The sequence below is a fragment of the Halictus rubicundus genome, chromosome 4 (assembly GCF_050948215.1).
Source record: "Halictus rubicundus isolate RS-2024b chromosome 4, iyHalRubi1_principal, whole genome shotgun sequence".
Lineage (NCBI taxonomy): Eukaryota > Metazoa > Arthropoda > Insecta > Hymenoptera > Halictidae > Halictus > Halictus rubicundus.
Window position 1 is genome coordinate 21512569 of NC_135152.1, and position 21860 is coordinate 21534428.

The following is a 21860-nucleotide window of genomic DNA, read 5'->3' on the forward strand; positions in this document are numbered from 1 at the left end:
TTGACGTTTGTTTCAAGATACGTATTCAAAATTAATGAAAATTATACAGATTAAGGCTTGGAAATGATAATAGGAGTCCTACGAAATCGGGTTACAAAAATGCGTTGAATCAAATGCGTCAGGTCGTAGATGAGATGTAAAAATAAATTTAACATTTCTCATGCTTTCGTGGTCCACATATGGCATTTAATATTTTCATCAAATCACTATTTGGAGAGTATGTCGGTACAACTCGATTGTTTAACATTGGAATTACATGGGCACATAAACTTGTGTCCTTCGTGCGGGAAACGATATGTTCCTTTTTATTCGATGCCGTTAAATTTCCAATTTCGCGATTGACACGATTAAAAACAATTGTTTTCTATATCTGCTTGCATATAATGATCGATTAACGAAAACCTATTAAGAATCGCAGTATCGAAACCGGTAGAACAATTTGATTCGACGGAGAATCGTTTTAGGCGGGGCTTTAGAGCTCTGACATTCGCATATATTCTGCGGATTTTCGGACTGGGTCTCAGGTGGAAGCAAAGGTGTTCTAGTTCCAGTTCGCTTTCGATCGAAATTGTGTGTACGAACTTGAACAAAACGAAATCGCGAGACAAAAAATAGTCGAAACGGTAGCTGAATATCTCGTTGGCACTCTTTGTAAACGAGAAACCGTAAAGATGTCGACGTTCAATTCTTTTGCCATTTGTATCATCGTGCTAATCTATCCGTCGTTGATTTTTGCCGTACCCTCGCCTATACCACAGCTTGATGCGGTCGGAAAGAATTTGGCAGAATCCATTGGCGAACTTCTTACGGGGCCCGTTTCCACGACTTCTGAACCTGATCAGCCTGCTCAGCCTGCTCAGCCTGCTCAGCCTGCTTGTCCGACCACAACTGAATCTCCGGGTCTACTAGAAATACTCTTGCAATCTGTTCTTTCCGATAGCGATCTCTTCCCAAGAAAGAAAAAGATACGCGACGACTATCAGTACACACCTAATATTGGTATACACAAATTCCACACCAGAGCAGTATCTTGGAACGCCGCACGAAGGATATGCAGAGAAGAGGGCGGCCATCTGGCTGTTATCAATTCTCGGGATGAGGCTCGCGTAAGTTCCAATATGTCTTCTTCCATTTAATCATTTGTCCAACAGCAAGAAAACAAAATACAACATTGAGCTCTACTGATTGTAGAATCACGCAAGTTCAATATAATCAGCATAAAAGATTTTAAACATCCTATTGTTAGCTCCGCGTACGGATCGAAACAAATACTTATGTATCTTTCTTTTTTAAACAAACTCTATTCGAACTTTTAACCTTTTAATGTTCTTGGAATTTTCGTGAAAAGAAATGTCACCCTTAAGAACCTCTTTGATAAGCGTTGTCTTCAGTTGAGAGAGAGAGAGAGAGAGAGAGAATTTTATTAGAATTAGTTTATACTTTTGCTTTTGAGTTCTGAACTTCTCGGACGGCGATTCTGAGCCACCGTTAAAAATTACTTTATCATAATTCAAAGCAATTTCCAGATCAGTAAATTGCATTTCCGGTCATAAAACTGAATTGTTAGTTGTTCAACCAGATGTATAGACGAGAAATAACAAAGGATCTGAATCGATCTAAGCATCGTCAGCTAGACAGTAATCAGAAACTTCCGCCTTCTAAGAGTTAATGTGATAGAGAAAAGACAACTTTTACCTGTCTTACTTTTTAGATATTGAAGGAAATGTTTAACCGGTCGGGCGACATAAAAGGTGCACGTAATGATCACGAAGCGCATATCGGAATACACGATTATTTTGAGGAAGGTGATTGGGTCACTATTCTTGATGAACCGCTGTCGTCAACTGGTTTCACTAAATGGAGCGACAAGTGGGGTGGGCAACCAGATAATGCAGGAACTCAAAATTGCGGTGCTTTTGTGGATGACGGCGACCTCGACGACGTACCTTGCGACTCACTGCTTCCATTCTTCTGCGAGCTACCCACTGAAAGGAATGTCTAATGACTGCTAACTCTTCGAAACGATTCAACAAGTCAGTAGAACTTTTCCACACACTAAATTCATTATTTCGAAGAAAGAACAAATATTATTTCATAGAAATGTCCGTACACGCATGAAATCGTACCGTTTCGAATTTAGATAAACTCGCAGCAAATTGAAAGTTATTTTCGAAAATGTTCGTTTAAAGGTACAATACTCTTAAAAATATGCTTTGGTCACTATTACATCGACGATTAAGGTTTCAAGCTGAAGATTTATGCAAATGATCTGAAATTTCAGAGCCTTAAATCACGAGATAAATATTTTTCTGATCGAGCCTCTTCGTTTCCTTTTTCTTTGTTCCTTGTTTTTCTTCTGTTACTTTCCTTCGAAATATTTTTCATGGTGTTCGTATTTCCAGGACACGACGAAGCTTTCTCGAATGCTTCCGATATACGACAAATGCCACTGGAATGAAAGGACAAAGAGTGAAATATAAAAATATATAAAAAATGCTAATTAGTAAATGTTTTTACTTTGTTGTAGAAAATTATGGGGGAAAAAAATTACAATAAATTTATAATAAGTATTGTTCGAACGTGTTTACTCTCTGATAGATTCCATTTTTTCCCTGCGTAGTTTCTGAACTCATTTTTCAAGTACCTCAGAAACATCCTGTTTCAAAATATTCCTGTTACGCGCAACAGAAGAGAAATAGTGAATATCGTCTCCATGCTATTTCATTTCTTTCAAATATTCAACGAACACTGTGTCGTTCAAAGTTACGAGTTACGAATTAAAGGTAATCATAAAGTGGGAGGTTATATAATCAAGATAAGAGTTTTTTCAATGTTTTTGTTTTTATTATCATACGCTTTCGTTGTTATAATTATAATAGAGCAAGATTACACAATGATACTCTACAAGTTAGTCTTCGATATGAAATAAGGGCGTAAAAGGCTCGTGTCCTTCCATTTTTGTAAAAAGTGGAAGACGTGGAGGTGTATCGAGATTGCTAATCGAGATTGTTAATCGGCAATACAATGTATGAAATGTACAAAGCAGGTACGACAAGCTGTGTCCAGGGGTCTCTCATAGCCTGCCGTCTTACGACTATGCGTTTTTATTTTATTTTAAGGTTAATAATAATTACGATTCGAACGTTAGACGGAGAGTCCACGGTTTAACACTAGAACTACCAGAACAGGTCAAAAGCGACCCATTTCGAATTTCGTGTATCTCGGTGATTAAAAACACAGAGTTAAAATTTCGTGAGAAAATTCTGAAACAAATTCAATCTGCGCCAGCTACAACCAAAATCGATCGAAATTTCAATCAGCGCGCTCTAGCCGCTTGTAAAAGAAAACTCAAGCCAACTTTGAAACCACTTTGACACGGTACTTCTAGCGTTAAGGCGTTTTAAGTACTAAGAACGGTTTTGGCACTTGGATTTACCATTGCACTAATCGATAAAATGGTACCGCTTATTATTCGGAAAGGGGAATGCACCTTTCTGTTCCGTGTCTCGAGAGTTTGCGTGTAACAAACGAAATTTAAGGCCGATCTGCTTTCCGCTACGAGCGACGATTTCGATCGAACACTTTTTATCAATTTCGTTGACCGCGCGTGTCGTCCTCAGAGGTATATAAACGCGTACTGTAAGTAGAAAATTTCTTTTCGAGGCTGATTTATAGAGAGAATTTCGTTATATGTATATATATATATATAAAATCCATCCCTGCTAGGGAGTGGTCGTTCGCGAAGAGAATACTCGTGGTACGCTTGATTTTCGATTTGTATTCTATATTGTGTACGCGTAGTCAATGACTATGCCTAAATTCTATTGTAATAGTTGACTGCGCTACTACGCTTCCTTTCTACTTTGGCATATCGACCGAAACAAAATGTCGTCTGATTAATTATAGACGTTCGTCCTTGGGTAATCAGAGGGTGGTGGTTGGGAAGGGTGGAGCGGAGGACGGAGGGTGGAATTCATTGGAAACGAAAGAATGGTGCTTCTTTAAATTGCCACTTTTTACATATCGTTCAACAAAGACTCACGAGTCTTACGCTTTTTTTTCACTAATCTATGTCGACGCTAAAAAATTGGCAGTATTTGGATTCGCGCAAAATATTTTCTCTCTTTCTCTCTGTCTCACTTTCTCTCTCACTCTCTCACTCTCTCACTCCCACTTGCTCTCTCTCTCTCTCTCTCTCTCTCTCTCTCTCTCTCTCTCTCTCTCTCTCTCTCTCTCTCTCTCTCTGTCTCTCTCTCCCTCTCTCTCTCTCTCTCTCTCTCTCTCTCTCTCTCTCTCTCTCTCACGCGCGCGCGTTCGATTAAGGCAATTGTCAGGCTATCGTACGTGAAGTATTGCTTTAGCAAATCGCTTTAGCTTCGTAAAGCGATGCAAAACTGCCAACGTCACGACGTTGTGGTACCCGTTTATAGACGATCTTCAGAATGAACAATTCAAAGAAAAATGATCAGCGAACAAAATGCGACGCGCTCGATGCATTGCGTTAGGTGAATCAAAGATGATATACATATACGAGTCGCGAGAGCTGATGCTTCCGGTGATTTTAGAAGATACTGCTCGAAATAATTGGATGATCGTTCGATTGTGAATCTTGGAACAGTGATCCTTTCGTTTGGAATAAATTCTCAATCGTGTGTGTTTCTTTATTCTGTTGTCGTTTATTATCTATATTGTTTTATTCAGCTTCTAAGATACAATTCAGTCACTCGAGTTCAAAGTGTAAATTTGGAAAATTGTACATTCGTTTCAATTACACAGCGACAATGTTCTCGGCTGATCCCCTCGCGCACAGTCCTACAGAATCACTACTTACATTCATGCATGTCCCGCGTTGGCGTCAAGAACAACGATTTCTTCCATTTTGATTTCACATATTACACTATTTGCTTGTATCCTACATGAACTAATCGTAAGTTCTGACTATCGTTTAAAGGTTTGTCGACTATTTGTCTGAACACCACGGTTGCTGGTTTCGCGCGCGACAAAAATATGCTTTCCTTGATCGAGACAAAATATCTTTCGACGCGGGCTAACGATCGAATTCCAATCAGCATTAACACTTGGAATAGTATACGAAGTAATCTATGAGGCACCGTAGATTGAACGTTCCGTGAGCGAGTAGGCTACATATGTATATACGTATGTATGTATGTATATCGTAAGTATCGGGCAGTGTTTCATTTCCTCGTTGCGTCAATTCCTCGAGTTCTACGCAAACTATTCACCTGATCCGCCGAATTGTTCCGAGCAGTGCAGAAAATCATAGTTTCCTTGAAATTGGTCGGAAAGTATCGAATCGCGGGGGGAACGTGCAACGACAATGCAACGATCGTGTTCGAACCTCGTACGCGACGGATGCGTTTGCGCCGAAAGAAATAGGGCTGCTGCTGGTTTTCGAATGCGTTGCCATGCGGATTTCTGGATATGCTTGAAAACTTGAAACAACTATGGAGTTAAGCTAACGAATACTTTCTGTGGAATGGCTGCTATTTCTTTATACAATGCTAACGAACGTTTAGCCGCGTAAGCATATAGACGATCATCGATGGAAGCACGGGGGCGCGGTACGATTATATCGATGCAGATCGTAAACGATGTGTGTCGAATTGGAAAAAGTCTGTCGTCGGGTGTGAGAGCGCGTGTGTTCGCACGCGTCACGAGATACAAGAACGAGCGTTTCTTTATTGGTAACTGTTTCCAGTGGTCTCTATATGCTTAAGCGGTGGCGCATCTGTACGCGGTATTTCTACCACGCTTGGCTAGCACGACGCGGCCGCTCGAGATACGATCACGGATCACGGATCACGGATCACGGATCACGGATCACGGATCGGGTCCGGCCTGACAAAGTTCAATCTTTCACTGTACGAGACGCGCGAGAAACCGCTGGCCCGACCAGACAAAACCGTTAAACGAGTCCAAAATCGGTGTGAACGGTGACGTCGCAGTTGTTCGGCTTCTCGGCCGCTGCCGTGTTCACCTCGACCAAAGTGTCGACGCTGTTGATCGGGCAACCCTTCAGGATCTTCTGCGCCGCCAGGCTGGTGAACTGCACCTGCATGTCGCTCAAGCTCGGGTACGTGTACAGGTCGCCCCTGCTGACCGTTTTCTCGAGATTCGGTTCCGAGCCCTGCGGAGCTCTCTGCTTGGTCGCTTCCAGGTTCTCGATGTAGACGTTGTTGAACGAGCCCCCGAAACCGTCGAACGATTTCGTGGGCGAGGGCGGGTTCGAGGCGATGTTGTTCTTCGAACCTGGCCGCAACAAGTTCCTGTAGCTGAGCGCGTCCTTGGACAACGACAGACTCAGCTTCCGCGAATTGTTCATGGCGTCGTTGGTGTTCTTCGTGTTCGACAGCGTTGTCGCCGGGTGCTCGTTCGCCAGAGAGTTCTTGTCGATGTTGTTCGTCGAGCCGTCGATCAGGTGCGCCTGGCTGTTGTTCAGGCGGTTCGTCAGCTTCAGTTTGTTAGGCGCTTCCTCCTCGGGTTTAGGCTTGTTCTCCTTGTCGGACTCGGACTGCAGCAGCAGCAGGCTCGGCTTCGATTCTTTCGACGCGTACAACGAGGACGGACGCTCGAGCTTGCTCGACTTGTTCAGCTTCTCGTCGTCTATCCTGGTTTTGTAGATCTTCTCGCCGAGCAGCTCCCGCTCCTGCTTCTCCTTGCACTCCTCTTTCTCGGCCAGTTTCGTCTTGACCGTGCCGTTCTCGAACGTGATCACCGACCTCATCGGCGAGTTGTTCTGCTGCACGTAGATCTTCGTGCCCGGGGATCCCGAGATGGTGGTCGTGCTGGTCGCGTTCGACGCCAGGGTCACGCTGTTCTGTATCGCCCGTTGGTCTCGCGACGGGCTCACCGGAGTCAGATTCGTCGACACCTGCAGCGTGATCGAGTTCTGCGCTTCCTGAAGCGGAGTCAGCGAACCTTGCTGGACCACCTTCAACGGAGAAGATTTCGCTGGTAACGTGGACGCTTTCAACGGGGACGACGAGAGTTTACCGCTGGAAATCGATTTTCCACTGGAGTGGGACGAGTGGCCGGACGACGTTTTCTGCAAAACCTGTCGAAATCCAATCGAATCGTTTAGTCGCCTTTCGCTAAAGTTTTTCGTTAGACGGATGTTCAACTAGCTACGTGTTATCGCTCGACGGAACGTCGTTATCGCTTTAGCAATCAAACCGGTGACTGGTCTTGCGAGCAATGTAGTTCGCAATCCAGTTTCCAAGCTTTTTTACCTTGTGTTGGGGCGATCCATTCGACTTGGTGCCGCTACCAGTGGAATCGTGGCTGGGTCGTCTAGAGTTCGATTGTCTGGTGCTGGATCGGCCTAGGGTGGCCGTTTTCGCGGGACTGGCATTCGTGGTTCGGACGGAGCCGGAACTTCCGCCGCTTCGGCTGGGCGACGAGTTCGCAGAGTTCTTGCCGTTCTGCGTTTGATTGCGAGCTTGGTAGGACTCTTGGTTGCCGGTCGGAGGCAACACGGAGGCTCTGGAGGTGCATCTGCTCAGACTGGAGCACTTCGATCTGGGCAGGGTCGAGCAAGGCGATCGATGCCGTCTCGAACTTCGGGGCGTCGAGTTCGCCAACAAACTGGAAGAGTCGCCGCTGGCTTGGCGTCGATGTCGCCTAGGCAAAGTGGCGGATCGCACCGAACTCGAGTCGTCCCAAACTTGGAAACTGGCCTGTGACTGGTCCAAACCCTCCATCATCTGCAAACATTCCTCCATTGTAGAAAATTACTCCCTCGTCGTTCGAAAAAGTTGCTGGAACTTGTGCGCGTTTTACCGTATTTCAAACGGTTGTGAAATTCAGAGCATTTAACAATCCCAATATATTATTTTCAACTTATTCAGATTATTCGAGGAAAAAAAGAATCTTCTGTACGGGTACTGTGTTTACCTTGCGATCATTTGCAATCGTATCTTGCCACATAGAAACTGGCTTATGCTAAAAGTAGAGATATCGTTGAGTCGTTTCTTAATGTAGATGTTTCCTTCTATTTCAGATTCGTGGAAATACGATACCATAAACGCGTAAAGATCCGCAGTCGCGACAACCCCGAGATATTCTTCGATTCGATCGATTCAACCGAATAAAACTAATTGCCAACAACAGGTTTCAGGAAACTAGAAGCGAACGTTTTCTAACTTATCGATCCGGCCGAGCACACTGCGTAAATTCTTGCAAGTAATACCAGGGATATTCGTTCGATTTAATCGTCCGGTTTGCTTTCGATTCCCGACTGTTTGCAGAAAAAACACGCTTGTGCGTACGCTTTTCTTTATCCAACTCACCGAAGGGCTGGCAGCTCTTGTTTGCGTGGCTACGCTGTGTAGGTGAACAACACGTGGGTTGAACCACTCGGTAGGAGGATACTGAGCGCTGAACGTGCCCATTAACGGTGCACCCTTCCTTCGCGTGCTTCGCCGGAACAGCCTGGAGAGCAGACCTATTTTCTCTGAAAAAATCGCGGAGAAACCTTGAGAAAAGACGGACCGATGTTGCATTTCGTTATGAGAGATCGGGGATCGAGGAAGGGCTTGCCAGCTAAGGGTGACTAAGAAGCTTCGTTCGGATACGGATGTTCGATCGTGTCGGCGAGTCTTCTTTCTGCCCGATCGTCGAGGGCGCAGGACATCGGAAGAACTATCCTATTGGCTGGAGTTTATTATTTCGGTGGTGAATGCGGACGATGGCGGAGAAAGCATGGTTGAACGAGATGCTTCCCGGTCGGCGCGAGAAGCACGATCAAACGATTCGCTCCTCGCGCTCGAAGACGTTCGGCACGAGAGTCTCGACCGTGTTTCGTGCATGCTACAACTACGCTGTCAAAGTGCTGTATTTTGTTGGGCGCGACAGGAAATCTGTTTCTCTCGAAGCGGCCATAAGCTGGAAGCTCGGATCGGATTCGAAGGGATGGCTAATATATTTAAGCGATATCACCCATCACCAAAACAATCCCTTCCCCGACTCGACTCACTGGTTGGGCTATGCGGCGCGCTGTCGGTGCTCGCGTATTCCGCACTCGACGAAGTGTCGCTTCTTTCTGGCCTTCGTGGCAAAGACCGTGAACTTCCACTTCTGTGCAAACGCCTGGCGGAGCCCCACAGCCGGAGAGAGTGTCGCCTTTCGAGGCGTCCTGGCATCGATCGACACCTCGCGAACAGGACCTTGTCGTTCGGGTTACCTGGAAAGATTCGAGTTCAACCTCTGAATACGAATAACGCGTACATATACGTACATACGGTCGCACATACAGAACCAAATAAAACTTTCAACTATCGATTTTCGAAAGAAACGATTCGCGCTTCCTGGTAAATATACTTTAATTGCGCGAGCATAACACTTTCGACAATCCAGTAAAAACTCTGAGCAAATATCAATGTTATTTCGAGGCATCGTACCTACCGCGCTACACATGGAACGCACACGACGGCCATTCTTTCCGGTGAACCCAAAAACTGTTTGCTTTCAGGTTTCTCGCTATCGAAAAAGCTATTAAAAAAAGTTCCAAAATCACGGGAGCCAAAAGCGGTGAATTTTTCGGTGACCGTTTGGCCGGTTTTTAACATTCTGCTTCGCGTACTGATTTTCCGGCGTTCGAGTTGACAGCGACGGGTTCGGAATTCGCGTATCGCGGTTGGCTGTCGAGTCGAGTCGGCTCCCACCGGGTTCTCAAAAAGTGGAACACCCTCTCGTCCCTGATTTTGATCGTGGTACACGGTACACAGCCAGAGGCGGTGGCGACGACCGAGTGTGGGTTACCAGCGTGAGAATCACTCGAGAAACGAGTCAGAGAAAAGTAGGAAGATTATATACGCGTGGCCCCCCACGTGATCCCAGCAGCGTGTGTAACGGTAGACAATGTCGTGACCAATAGCTAATATATCGGCTGTGCTAAACGCTTTCCAGGGATCGCCGGGTTGGCACGGTCCGTTCCCGCCGCTATATGTACCGATACTCGCGTGTACGTCCTCCATACGCGTCCCGGTCTACGGAAAGAGGCGAGGTGTGCAAGGTGCCGAAGGTGTTTCCGTGTCAACGCGCCAGAAAATTCCAGTTTCAACGAGCGGCACCGAAACTTCGACCAACCGCCAGCCGCTGCATTTAGGCTGCGCATGCAACCTCGCGCGCTCACCGCGCTGCAAGAAATATAGCGACTCGTTCGAACCCCGTGCTACCGATCCGTTCGCCGATAACTTGTTCGTTGCGCGTTGCAACGATCTTTGCACAGTTTATAGTTTATAGTCGCCACCGATCAGCGCCACCGGTGGCCAGAGCTATCCTTGCTTCTTCCGTGTAGTTGTTCGCGTCAAACGAATATTTCAATCTTGACCCTAAAATGCTCTAGGAAAACACTTTCCTTTCCATCTGTCGACAATATTCTCTCGATAGTTTCGACGACTAAAGCGTATCACAAGTGGGTGTGGATCGGAGAAGATAGTTTCAAACGCTTAACGAGTACTTCCGGAAAAGAAGAGCAACGTTCCACTCGAACTCGAGCGAAATAAACTCCAACAAGTATTTGTAGAATGGACGATACATTCGATTATAATCTTACCCTGTCCGTTTTGTTTTCTAACGCCGAGAAACTGACAAGTACGCTTTCAAAATCTGCAGCTACTAGAATTCGACACCGATCGACCAACAGTTCAATACGGTCGAATAATAATCGTCTGTGGTGGATAAAATGGAAATGCGTGATATTCCCACGGTGTCCGAGCGTGGCAAGCAACAAGCATCGAGGGGAAACAATGCCGAAATGGTTCACGGGCACGAATACAACATCGGAGAATTTATTAGACTGTTCCCGAAGAAGCTGCATTTCTTGCATCGAGTATGCGCACGATGTGCATGCCTAGCACGCGAGCCAACAACGTGGCATCGGTCGGCGCAACATTGTGCCAACCGTCGTCGCGACGGCGCTGCGGCTCGGCGAGGCTCGGTGATACCGCAACGATATACGGGAACGTATTATCGTACAATGTTGAGATCGCGTTTACCATATCCCGGTTTGGGACGGTCCAGATAAAGAAAATTGCCGAGTTTTCTTCGCGTCGATGCGCGCGGACCCATTTGAATTTCTAATTCCGGCCCGGCGCGGTGGCCGGAAGGGGCATAAATTCGCGGCCGCGGACGACAGAGCACTCTAAATGCCGAGATAACGCCGCGCAATTTAAATCGAATCGCGACAATTTTTCGAGCCGATCCGCCGCGCCGCGGTGGAATGCACGGTCTTCCGGCGCTGGCTGCGTGGCTGCCAAGGACGACAACAACATAAACGCACCGGACTCGTCCATCGAGTTCGAGAGAAAAAGGCACCCGCGCGCGCGCGAGACCGGCTAGCGAACTCCTCCTGGACACTCGGAACGATTCCCGAACACGTGCCGAACGAGTCTGCTGCTCCGATCGACCAGTTTGTCCCCGGGCCGGGTTCCTACGGTTTTACGAGCCCCTCGTTTCCTGCTCGTCTTTTCGCCCGAGGACCGAGAATCGTGATAAGCGATCCTGCCGTGCCGGTCTACCCGCCTCGAAAAATCTGGCCAAAATGTCAACTGTTCGGTTTAAGCGGGTCTACTGTGCTTTTTCATTTTCGAAACATCGATTCTCTGCCATTCTCTTCAACCGTACAGCTAGGACCAAAATTCAACCGATGGAACCATTTTTCCAGAAAATCTGTAAACGCTTTTCTCTCGAAATCATTTTCTTTTTCGAAACGGTACCACGATATCTCAAGTTCCAGTTAACCAATTGACCTGAAATTTTGTGCGAATCTTCAGCACATTATTACGATCGAGACTAACATTAACATTTTTTATTTATCTGCAGACTCGCAATCTCGGTTTAATCTCTGAAAAGCAGAGTGACCGAGGAAAAAACACGACAAAACAGACTGTTTAAACTAAAGCTGCAGCAGCCCCGAGTACCACCTGCATTTGCATCTCAACGCCTCCTATCTAAATTGCACATCGTTTCCGCGTTACTTCGTGGAAATAGTAACAGTGCCGACGCGTCCAAAGTTCTCCGTAAACATCGGCGCAACTCCATCCCGAACATGGAGCAATCCGTGCAAGAAAATAATCGATAAAGATCGGCGAGCGATAATGCGGTTACGAGCATCATCGGTTCCGGGTGGATCTGCAGAAAATGGCAAGACCGCGCAACGAGCTCGTTGAAACGCTGATCTCATCGAAATTGCCAATTTTCCATATCGGTTGGAAAAGTTCTAGGGCTCGGAAGAAGAGTTTACTTTTTTTTTCTTTTCCGGCCAATTAGTTAAATTTATATTGTTCATTTGTTCTTATCCCGAAAAGATCTAGTCGCATACGTACAATGGTTATTCCGAAAAGAAAAAAAACTTGAGCGGTGTTCCCATAGAGTTACGGACGCGCGTCATCCAGGGCTATGAAAGCGTCCGCGGGTAAAATTTCTTAGAAGGAGGTAGATGGTCCGAGCGTGGTCCTTACCTCCGCAAATGACGTCCGCCAGATTGGTCTGCACAGCTTGATGCGTGACATCGCCGTCCCTCAGGGTCAGCATCTCGCCGTGCACGAGCGCCATGGCCTCGTCGTTGGTCATCAGCATGCTGCCCTGACCCCTGGACCCGCTCACCTCCCTGGAGCATCGCCTCGAGTTGCTGGAATCGCGCCTGAGCCTCCTGGTCTCCGGTGTAACGACGAAATAGCCCTGGGACGTATGATAAATCTTCCGTTCTTGCATCAGCTTCGCGAGGGCGTCGTACACAAGCTCGCGGTTTGGTCTCTGCATCGCTGGAAAAGCGTTCCTCAGAGCGGATCGTAGCGTGTCCAAGGTCGCTGCCTGCCTCTGGGACGTCAGCTCCAGAATCGCCCAACAAAGGGCTTCCGGCAGCGGCGTGAATTGTCCCTGGGCAACCGGGGCGACCAGGCAATCCTCGATGTCCCCTGCAACACAGGAACGAAAATTGTAGCCTCGCCGAATGATGGTTGCGTCGAGTGACGACGTTGTGGGAATTATAAGGGGCAGACGGAATTAATGCCCGCGCCTCGCCGCGCCGCGCCGCGCCGTCGAGATTGCCGCGGTAGAAGAAATTCGCGGTGGCTTCTGCATTCTATTATTCGTGACCGAGACCAAGCAGCTCCCGTCGCGTCGCGTCGCGTCGCGTCGTGGTCTCAGCGCGCAGAAAACGAAGCACGAAACGCAATTCTGCGTTCTCCGATCACCGGACCACGCCCTTCGAGCTTCATGCTGATCCTTCGAGACTGGACTGGAGTCTGAAGCTTTCTTTCATACTCAACCATTTACCTACTCAGGTTTTGATACTCGAACTTAGCTATTCAGGTTACCGACTAATTCCAGAACCCTGTAACCGGAAATAAACGATCAGGATGCTCATTTAGAACGTACCTAATCCAGATACGAAGCAATTTTCGAGTCCTCTAAGGTCTTCAGGCTTTCGATCTGTACCAGGACTTCACCCAAGACCGTTATCTAACCGAGACCGAAGAATCTGGGTAACGAAGTAATCTGTAAATTCAAAGTGCTTACAGCCCGAAGTAACAAACGATTGCTAAATACAGAAGGTATTCCAGAAATGGGGCAATTTCTCGAGATCGCAGAAGCGTGTCTAACGCTTGCAAAATGCCGGGCGAAACTCGCTAAACGCGTACCAAGGTGATCCGAAGGCCGAGGCCGCCGAGAGGGCCGGGAAGCGTAAAAATTGTTGAAAGCCAGAGCGCGAAGCCAAGATTCCGACGATTATGCAAATCGCGGGGCGAAGATCGGAGATACGATGGCCTTATTGGAGTTTCAAAGTTCTCGCGTTCATTGAAATTCACCCTGCACGTTCGCCCGGCAGAACGAAACCGTAATAGTAAAGCTGGCTGCCAGGAACCGGCGACATTCGAGCGACTGCCTTTCTAGCGTCAGCCGAGACGGTTCGGGTTTCCATGCATGTCCCGGCTACAAACAAAGTGTTTCATTAACGGGCACATGCAACGATCGGCCCCGCCGGCTAACGTAATATTTAAGGCGTTCTACCAGGAACAGGTTGCGCGGCGTTGCCTTTTGCGAGAATTATGCGGGATTAGCCGTCGCTCGAGTGTCCAAAGGTCATGGCTGTCGCGATTTTCTCGAAATATCGATCCCGCTCGGAAAACATCGCCACGGATTTCCAATATCTATGGAAATCGACGATCGAGACTTTCTGTCCCGGCGCGCGCGCTGTTATACCGTGCGAATTTTCATTTCAAATTTCTTTGGTTCCCGCCAGCACAGCTGCAGCAGCTTATTCGGCGAGTCCTTTGTAACGGAGATATCGTTCTGTATAATCCCAAGACAGTTGGACCGCTGAAACCTATTTACGGGGAGAGGGTTCAACGCATCGAGTCACATCGAATACAGTTTTCGGTGGGACGGGCATACGGGAGGCTCGTGCCTAGGGCTGTCATCTGTACAATTACTAATCTAGGACAGAGGGCATTCAAGGCCTGGACATTCTCGTCAGAAATTCGTATAAACGAATACACAGGGTGTGACCGATCTGGTGGTACGAGTAGCAACGAGGTGAATCTACATAAAAAATTAAGGGGGCGTATCTACGTAAGAAATTAAGTCGAAAAAAAGAAAACGTTATACCGTTTGTTTCTTTTCGAATTAATTTCTTACGTGGATACGCCTCCTTGCGGCTTGTACCACCAGATCGGTCACACCCTGTAGAATCGGAACAACTCTTGAACCGCGAAAGATGGAAAGTTAGGGGATCGCGTGGTCCGTGCGTCGTAAACGAGCGCTTTATCGTAATCGATTGAAATATCCATTTGAAGGAGACCCCTGCGGACAGCAGAGTTTATGTAACGGAAGTAAAAGTGAGGCGTAAAAAATTCTTAAGTGACCGAAGATAAAGTGAAAATGTACTTGAACCGTTGAGTGAGATCGGTTTATCGCTCTCCACGTTTCACCGTTTAACAGACGCGCCGAACGTCGGCTTTTTGCTTTTTCGGTGAAAATTGGGCGTTCCTTTAATTTTACACGCCCGAAGGGGTCGGCGGTTCGGTGCCGCGTTTTGCTAGACACCTAGTATACAGAGATGATACTGTTGCTTTCGTGTTGCGAGAGTCTCCGATGACAAGCCGCTCGCTACACATTGTGCCCTCGTTGTCATTAAATATTCCCGTCACGGTGGTGGAGCGGATACCACGAGGAATTTCGGAGTCCTGCGGAGTCGCGGGCTTAGAATAATCCATAGTCTTTTCGTGGGCGTGGACCAGATGTGTGAGAACGTTGCGCGGGACCTTGGGGCTCCGAAAGTCACCTTAAAACGTGACAGGAAGCACAAAGAGAGTCGAATTTCGCCGCGAAAAGCGAAAGACAGTCTCTCTCCTTTCGGCTCTCTTTCTTCGCAGCAGCGGCGGAGTCGAAATTTTCAGTTCAGTTTCCAGTCGGCTTAATTACCTCTCTCCTCTAGCGTGATTACGGATCATCGCTCGGCCGACGCTTAAGACGCTAATTAAGCATTGTTAACCGCGGGCAGATTTGCTCTGGTGTGCCAGTTTCCTCCTCGCAGCCGAGAAATTCGCTGCTCCAGCTTTTACGCGTGGGAACACGCCGCGCGGAATGCAACGGACTTTTGTAAAATGGGAATTGCATGTTACCGGCACGCTCTGTAATTAGAATAATTCTAATGTTCCTTAATTTTCTCGACATCGGGAGTCGGGCTATACGTGCAATTACACGCGGTATTTCATTTGATACGCGATACACGAGATCGCGATTCGTTAACGATGAATGCGCAGTAGGCTAATACACGGTAATCTATCGTTGATTGAAGAAAGTTGCACCGTGAACCTGTTACACCGAGGCGCGCGGAAGTATAGGCGTACCAAAGGAAATCTAATAAATTTATCCCCTGGTTAAATAGACGTTTCACATATTTCAATCGATAAGTTACAAAACGATTGTCCGACTTGTCACGCAATGTACGACTTTATCGTAATTGCGACGATTTTGCATTATCGTTGTGCGATCAGAGATTATTAGCTCTTTGTCCCAACCATGTTCCATCGCGGGAGGGAAGCTCGGCTAACGACTTTCGCTTGCAATTAAAATCGAATCGGCTAGGCGAATTAGCGTGGCGGCTGGAATTTAGCCAAATTACGTGTCATTTAGTTTCGAATAGATTTTCGCGTCCAGCGATAATGGGAGAATAATGAACAAGCGTCGCGGATAACACGGAGATCGTAGATACAGTTCGGTAAGTCGTCGTTTAATAACTACAATGGGAGTTCCGCGTTGAGAGCCGCGAGACAAAAAGAAATCAAGAATTTCCATAGCGTTATCAAAATTAACCCACGGCCTACGTTTAATATCATTTTTATTCGATCGGGTTAAACGCGTGCAATTTATTCGCCGGAGAATAGCACTAGGTTAAAGCATCGTAGAATTGCACAATATTCGCGCGGAACGACCCCGCGTACATTTTTTACGCCTGGTGGATAAACCGATGGCACAGATGGCACGCGAACCCGTCTCCTCGAGATAGTGTTCGACGAGAGTTAACTATCATTTCCGTACACCAACCCCCCCCCCCCCCCCCGCGCGTGTATAAACGTAAGTTGAATACTCTCATCCGTCCACCCTCGTCCCGAGCCGCGTCGAATGTATTTTAATATATTTCACCCTCGCCTCTGGGAGCCATATGCGAATTTCGAAGGGCATCTACGAAAGATATTGCCCTGACCCCCGACAGATATTGATCGGCCGTTTCGCCTATGAAAAATCTGCTCGGTAAATGTTGCACGAACCTATCGTTCAACCAGTGAATTATCGTTTCCCGATCGTTCGGAAATTCATTATTTATACCGAACCATTCGAGCGATTTTCTCCTGTGAGACATTCGGGATCATAGGCGGGAGACTTTCTAAATACAATTCGTTTCTGTTCTCAATTTATTTCCGAGATTTAATCGTGTGGTCGATTTTTATTATTTTTATTATTTTTACATTTATGTGATTATCTAAATTTTATTTTAAATCCCACGATACATTGCGAGCAATACATTCTTATTTGCAAATCAGAAAGAATTTTTCCGCCACAAACCGATGTGACTACCAACTACTCTACCATTTTGCAATATTCCTGTTTCAAAAAATTAGAGAATAAAGTCGAAAGTTATATACATGTGTTCCAGTCAGATGAAAGTTGTTCACTCAGCCGTTATTTGCAAAAGAATTCCACAAAAAGGTGGATCTTCCGAGATCCACCCAGGTGTACCACCTTGAGAAAAGTTTACGCGGCGTTCCGTGTTAAAGCTAGCCTCCTTCTCTGGAGAAGGGTAAGCATAATTATGTAAATATGCTGGGAATACCGAGGGGAAGTGTAAAACGAGCCGCCCTTTCCTCTTGGCGGTGAATTTCGCGTCGCGAACAGTAAGTTTGTGTATGGAAACGATCTGCCGCGCCGCGCCGCGGAATCGTGTCGCGTGAAACCTCAGAAGGTCGTGCTTTATAATTTGGTTAAACGCTCGCGGCAACAATGCATCTACCCTCCTGGAACAGGTCGACAGCCACGGATCACTGCCATTTCCGATGACGTTATCTCTCTCTCTCTCTCTCTCTCTCTCTCTCTCTCTCTCTCTCTCTAGCCGTTCTAGTCCCCCAGTTCCTCTGAATCCTTGTTTGCGGACAGGCAGGAAGGAACAGAGCTGTAATTACGTGTCCGGCTACGCCAGAAAACGCCTACCGGTGGCTCTTGTTAAGGGGTTGTCGTAAATAGGCCAGACAGCCTCTCCGGCGGAATTACCGCGGAGGTCTAACGCTGAGTTCTTGCGCAGTCGTGTTCTCCTCTCCTCGTGTTTGTTCATTAAAGCAGCGCCGCGGTTGTCCATTCCCTTCAATATCCCTCGAAACGAACACGGGAACCTGTTTGCTCTCCGGCATCCTCTTTCCCGACGAGCGACGCTTCTAACGCGTCGAATAATATTAGATTTTCAATTTCTACCGATGCCCGGAGACGTCTGGACGCCATATTGCGGCTTTCGGCTCAATTATCGACGAGAGATACGGTGCGAGGACAGATATATTCCATCCGCGCGAACCAGTCTCTCGGCGACGATGGACATTTCATTTGGAGATTCGAGGCTTTCACGGCCCGGTGTCGTGCCAGCTCTGCTAGCAGCTACGATTTACGAAGAAATTCTTCTTTGGCAAAACTTTTTTATCTATAATCATTTGTTAACGATACTTCTACCAATATATCTCGATTATCTTATGTCAACTTCTTGTTCCATAGAAGAAAAAAGTATCAATTCCGTAATAAATGAAATGGTGAAGCAGATGCAGAGTGCAGAAACGAGTCAGCGATCACGAGGGACGATAAGCTATCGTTTGAAAATACTTCAAAAACCAGAGGAGCAACGCATTTTCCATATTTTGCGATTGGAAAAGGTACAGAGGTTCCAGCCTGTTAGTATTCCTCGTAAATTGGCAGTTCCGAGCCTAGCTTAAGCAGGTGTCGAAGGTGTTGAAGCGGATTTCGCGCAAACCGCATGAAATCGTTCTCAGCGAATTCGATCGCCGATTATGAGACCGTCGCGCGGGACTTTCTCATGGAATATTCATGGTCCGGCTCGTTTCAATGGAAAAGTTGGAAACGAGTTGGTCGTTATACGAGGTCCAGTTGCCCACTTCCCTGGAATTTCTCCGCGGCCCACGGAGGGAGCTGCATACGTAATTATGCAAGGAGGTGGCCACCCACGCGCGCCTTTTAAGGAACCAGGCCGAGACGGGTCGAGGCCCGTACGGAGAGGTACTGGGAACAATAACGACAGGTGCGCGAAACCGCGTCTTTACAGTCCATCGAAAGACCACGGTCGCGAACCATTTTCCAACAAGCATCGTTAACCATTTTCCACTGCCCGTTAACCTTTTGCGATCTCAAAGTGTTTTCCTCTCTTTTGTCCCAGAACTTTTCCTATCCTTTTACTTCGTTTATTTAAAATAATTTAAACGATATCGAGGTCTGCTTTCATGGATCCGGAAACGTAGAAATCGCAACGAAACGACGCTTCGGACCGGAAGACTTCCGCGACGCGTTTTCCAATTTGCCGGACAGATCCAAAGGATTTTCTTACCGTTGTCGGCCCATAGCCGTGCCGAGTTTCGAGTCTCCGCTTTCTATACTTGACTCGGTTCAAGACCGTAACGATAGCCCGCCCGGCGTACACAATGCGTTCACTTGGGTCAACTTACGGATCGGCGACGCCCTCGCCGAAACGCATTAGGACGGGGCACGGAATAGGTGGCAAGTGGTTCTCTCGTTACACCGACGTAATTTATCGCGTTCCTCGGATTACCGGTCGCCTGCGGACCAATGGAATTATTTCAATGCGATCGCGTCGAACGGAAACGTTTCCAGGCGAGGATAATGTATACGGTCCATTGAATAGTCCGCCTTTGGGGAACGAGATTTGTCACTGGAAAACTGTTTATCGCTGTATCACCGAGCGATTTCGCTCTCTTGTCGCCCCTGGCCCTTTCTCCTCTTGCAAATTGCTTCTACAGGCTCATTTATCACTCCTATGACTTGCTACGTGGTTCGGAAACTTCTCGTGAATCCAATGGAACGTTTACCTTGACTAATTTGAATTTTCAGTGCTCGAGCTCGAATTCTAACCGGTAGTGGGGATAATTCCGCGACGTTTATCATCCAGGGCTTGGCGACACACGTATAGAGAAATCACTGTAGCATTAAAGTCTACGTTTCTTTAATAGTATTTTACGATACCACGACGTTGCTCGTCGCAGCGTGCTACGCGTTCCCGGTAGGAGCAAAGAATAATCTTTTCCTCGCTCGTCGGCGTGGTAACACGTTCACTTGTTCGGGCACGGCCGGAGTAAGTTATAAAGTCGGGACGGTAAAATACGATCGTCGAATTTATTCGGGCTTTTCGCCGGGTCGGTCGAGGCGAGGCGGACGCGAGAGTAGTACGCGCACTCGGGTACGAGTCCTCTCCCCGCTCGCCGCCCCGTGAAATTTATTTGCGATCGGGAACAGTTTCGTGCGTGGAACGCGGTGTATACAAGCGTGCGGGCAGTAAATGGGCCCCGACTAAGATCGCATAATGCCTGCGTGGGAGAGGCCAGTTTCGATCTCGTTTACGAGATCTTATCCAGCGCGGCAGGAAAAAGTGAGCACCGGGGATAATACCGTGTGTCGTTGCAGCCTCGCGCGGAGGATCGCGGGCAAAGAAATCGAGAAACGCGGCGGGTTGCACGATATCGCGAGGGGCAGACACCGACTATCCGAGAGGGAGGGGAGGGGGTAGGCAAAGGCCCCTCTCCTCTACTCGCGGCAACTCGATACGTCGGTTTCTGGGGCGTGGAACATCGTGTGCCTCGCGAGAATCTCGTCCCGGACGCGTTTTGAGCGCTCGGCCCGGCCGGCGTGTCGCGCGTGACGGGTTGCTTCGGATTCGTGTATTCGCCGGCCCGGAACACCGCGGTTCTTGCGTACGAAAAGAGAAACAGCCGCGCGGATAAGCTGGAAAAACGGCGTGTCTGTCTCTCGGTCGTTCTCTCGCGTAACCGTGAAATTTATTATTACCGAGGGCACTTCTGCTTCGGCCGTCGCGACGGAACGTGTACAGGGAAATCGTTACTCGATACATACGTATGCTCCGAGGTGGAGAGCGCGTCGTTACATAAAATATCTATCGCCGAATTTCAATCGGTTTGCGTAACAGGCATAGAATCGCGGCGCGCGAGCTCTAAAGTTTATCGTTTCGTGGCAACGATAAAAGTCAGACCTCTACGGTCTCGCTTCGCGAACCCGTGGCTGGGATGAACACCTGCCAATCCGGTGGGCCTCGCCAGTCGGCTATTATTACCGGGTTTCTCGTACCTTTCTATCATTCCGCGAGGCCTTTATTATAATATCGCGGACGGCCCACGTAGACGGGGCACTCGGTGCCCTGGTGCCGAGAGAGTAAGAGGCGGAGAGAGACCTCGGTATTCGGTCGATTCGCCCACGCGAGCGAGCCATCGTCGAGTATCACCGGGCTGAAAACAGAGTTAACAGAGACACCCCTGCGGTGGTGTTGCGCACTCTGCTCGCGATAGCGCACGCACTCGACTGTGATCGCGCCGCGCCGCGCACCACCGACCAGCGCAGCGCGGCGAAAGAAAGATAGGGGGCCGGGAACGAGCGCACTTCGAACTTCGAGACACACGGCCCCGGATCACTTCCGGTGTACCGGTACACGGTGCGGAACACGATGCATATATCCTTATCGCCGTGATCCATCGTGTCGAGACCGACCGACCTCCGCCGCTTTATGGGTCTGCCCATGGGAAATGGCAAAGACCACTTGCAAGGAATCACCTCGTAACAAGGCGACCTTTGAGTCCCGGCCTATCCTCTACCAGCCGGCGACGCTGTTCTATGCAAATCCAAAGGATGCTGTTCCATACCCTCTCTCCCATCTCCCACACATCCCACCCCGATCACTACCCGACGACGGACAACCGCCCTCCTTTCTCTGTCTCTATTTCTTTCTTTCTCTCTTTCCTGCTTTCTTCCTTTCTTTCCGGGCCGCACCAACCGTGATTCGCCTTTCCAATTTCGTCTCAGCGACAAGACTCGCTTTGTGCCCGTTGATCTCGTGCCAACACGGATCCTGCAAGGGAATTTTTATTGCTCGCGAACGAGGCTGGGACGTGTTTGCGAGTCTAGGCGCACAAGATTGAAGCAGGTTGCAATCGACTTGATCGACGAGCAGGGACAAAGCTGCCTCACTTACGACGATCGTTGACCTAAATAGCCGCATCGATTCCTAGCTTGTTTAAGGCTAGACTCTGCTCAACCCTGGA

General features: G+C 48.0%; 2 protein-coding genes across 3 annotated transcripts in view; one reads left to right on the forward strand and one right to left on the reverse strand.

Moving 5' to 3' along the window:
• The first annotated feature begins 671 nt into the window (after positions 1 to 671).
• Positions 672 to 2026, forward strand: LOC143353872 (hemolymph lipopolysaccharide-binding protein-like). The gene is made up of 2 exons (XM_076787476.1): positions 672 to 1106; positions 1712 to 2026. The coding sequence occupies exons 1-2, from the start codon at positions 672 to 674 to the stop codon at positions 2000 to 2002; spliced, it is 726 nt and encodes a 241-aa protein (XP_076643591.1). The 3' UTR covers positions 2003 to 2026.
• A 2414-nt stretch (positions 2027 to 4440) lies between these two features.
• Knockout (Stork-head domain-containing protein knockout) overlaps positions 4441 to 21860 on the reverse strand; it is a 138188-nt gene continuing 120768 nt past the window's right edge. Inside the window, exons 4-8 of one of the 2 annotated variants that reach the window (XM_076787372.1) lie at positions 12483 to 12938; positions 8996 to 9202; positions 8310 to 8494; positions 7251 to 7724; positions 4441 to 7075 (exon numbers count right to left, since the gene is read on the reverse strand). In XM_076787372.1, the coding sequence (XP_076643487.1) occupies positions 5927 to 7075; positions 7251 to 7724; positions 8310 to 8494; positions 8996 to 9202; positions 12483 to 12938 (2471 nt within the window). In that variant the 3' untranslated portion in view covers positions 4441 to 5926. The remainder of the gene's footprint in view (positions 7076 to 7250; positions 7725 to 8309; positions 8495 to 8995; positions 9203 to 12482; positions 12939 to 21860) is intronic. The other variant, XM_076787373.1, reaches the window with a different exon arrangement.

Bases quoted from the DNA above. Each gene is read 5' to 3' on its own strand.
- LOC143353872 (XM_076787476.1), top strand. From the start codon at position 672: ATGTCGACGTTCAATTCTTTTGCCATTTGTATCATCGTGCTAATCTAT. The intron at 1,107-1,711 runs GTAAGTTCCAAT...CTTACTTTTTAG, and splicing joins ATTCTCGGGATGAGGCTCGC to ATATTGAAGGAAATGTTTAA.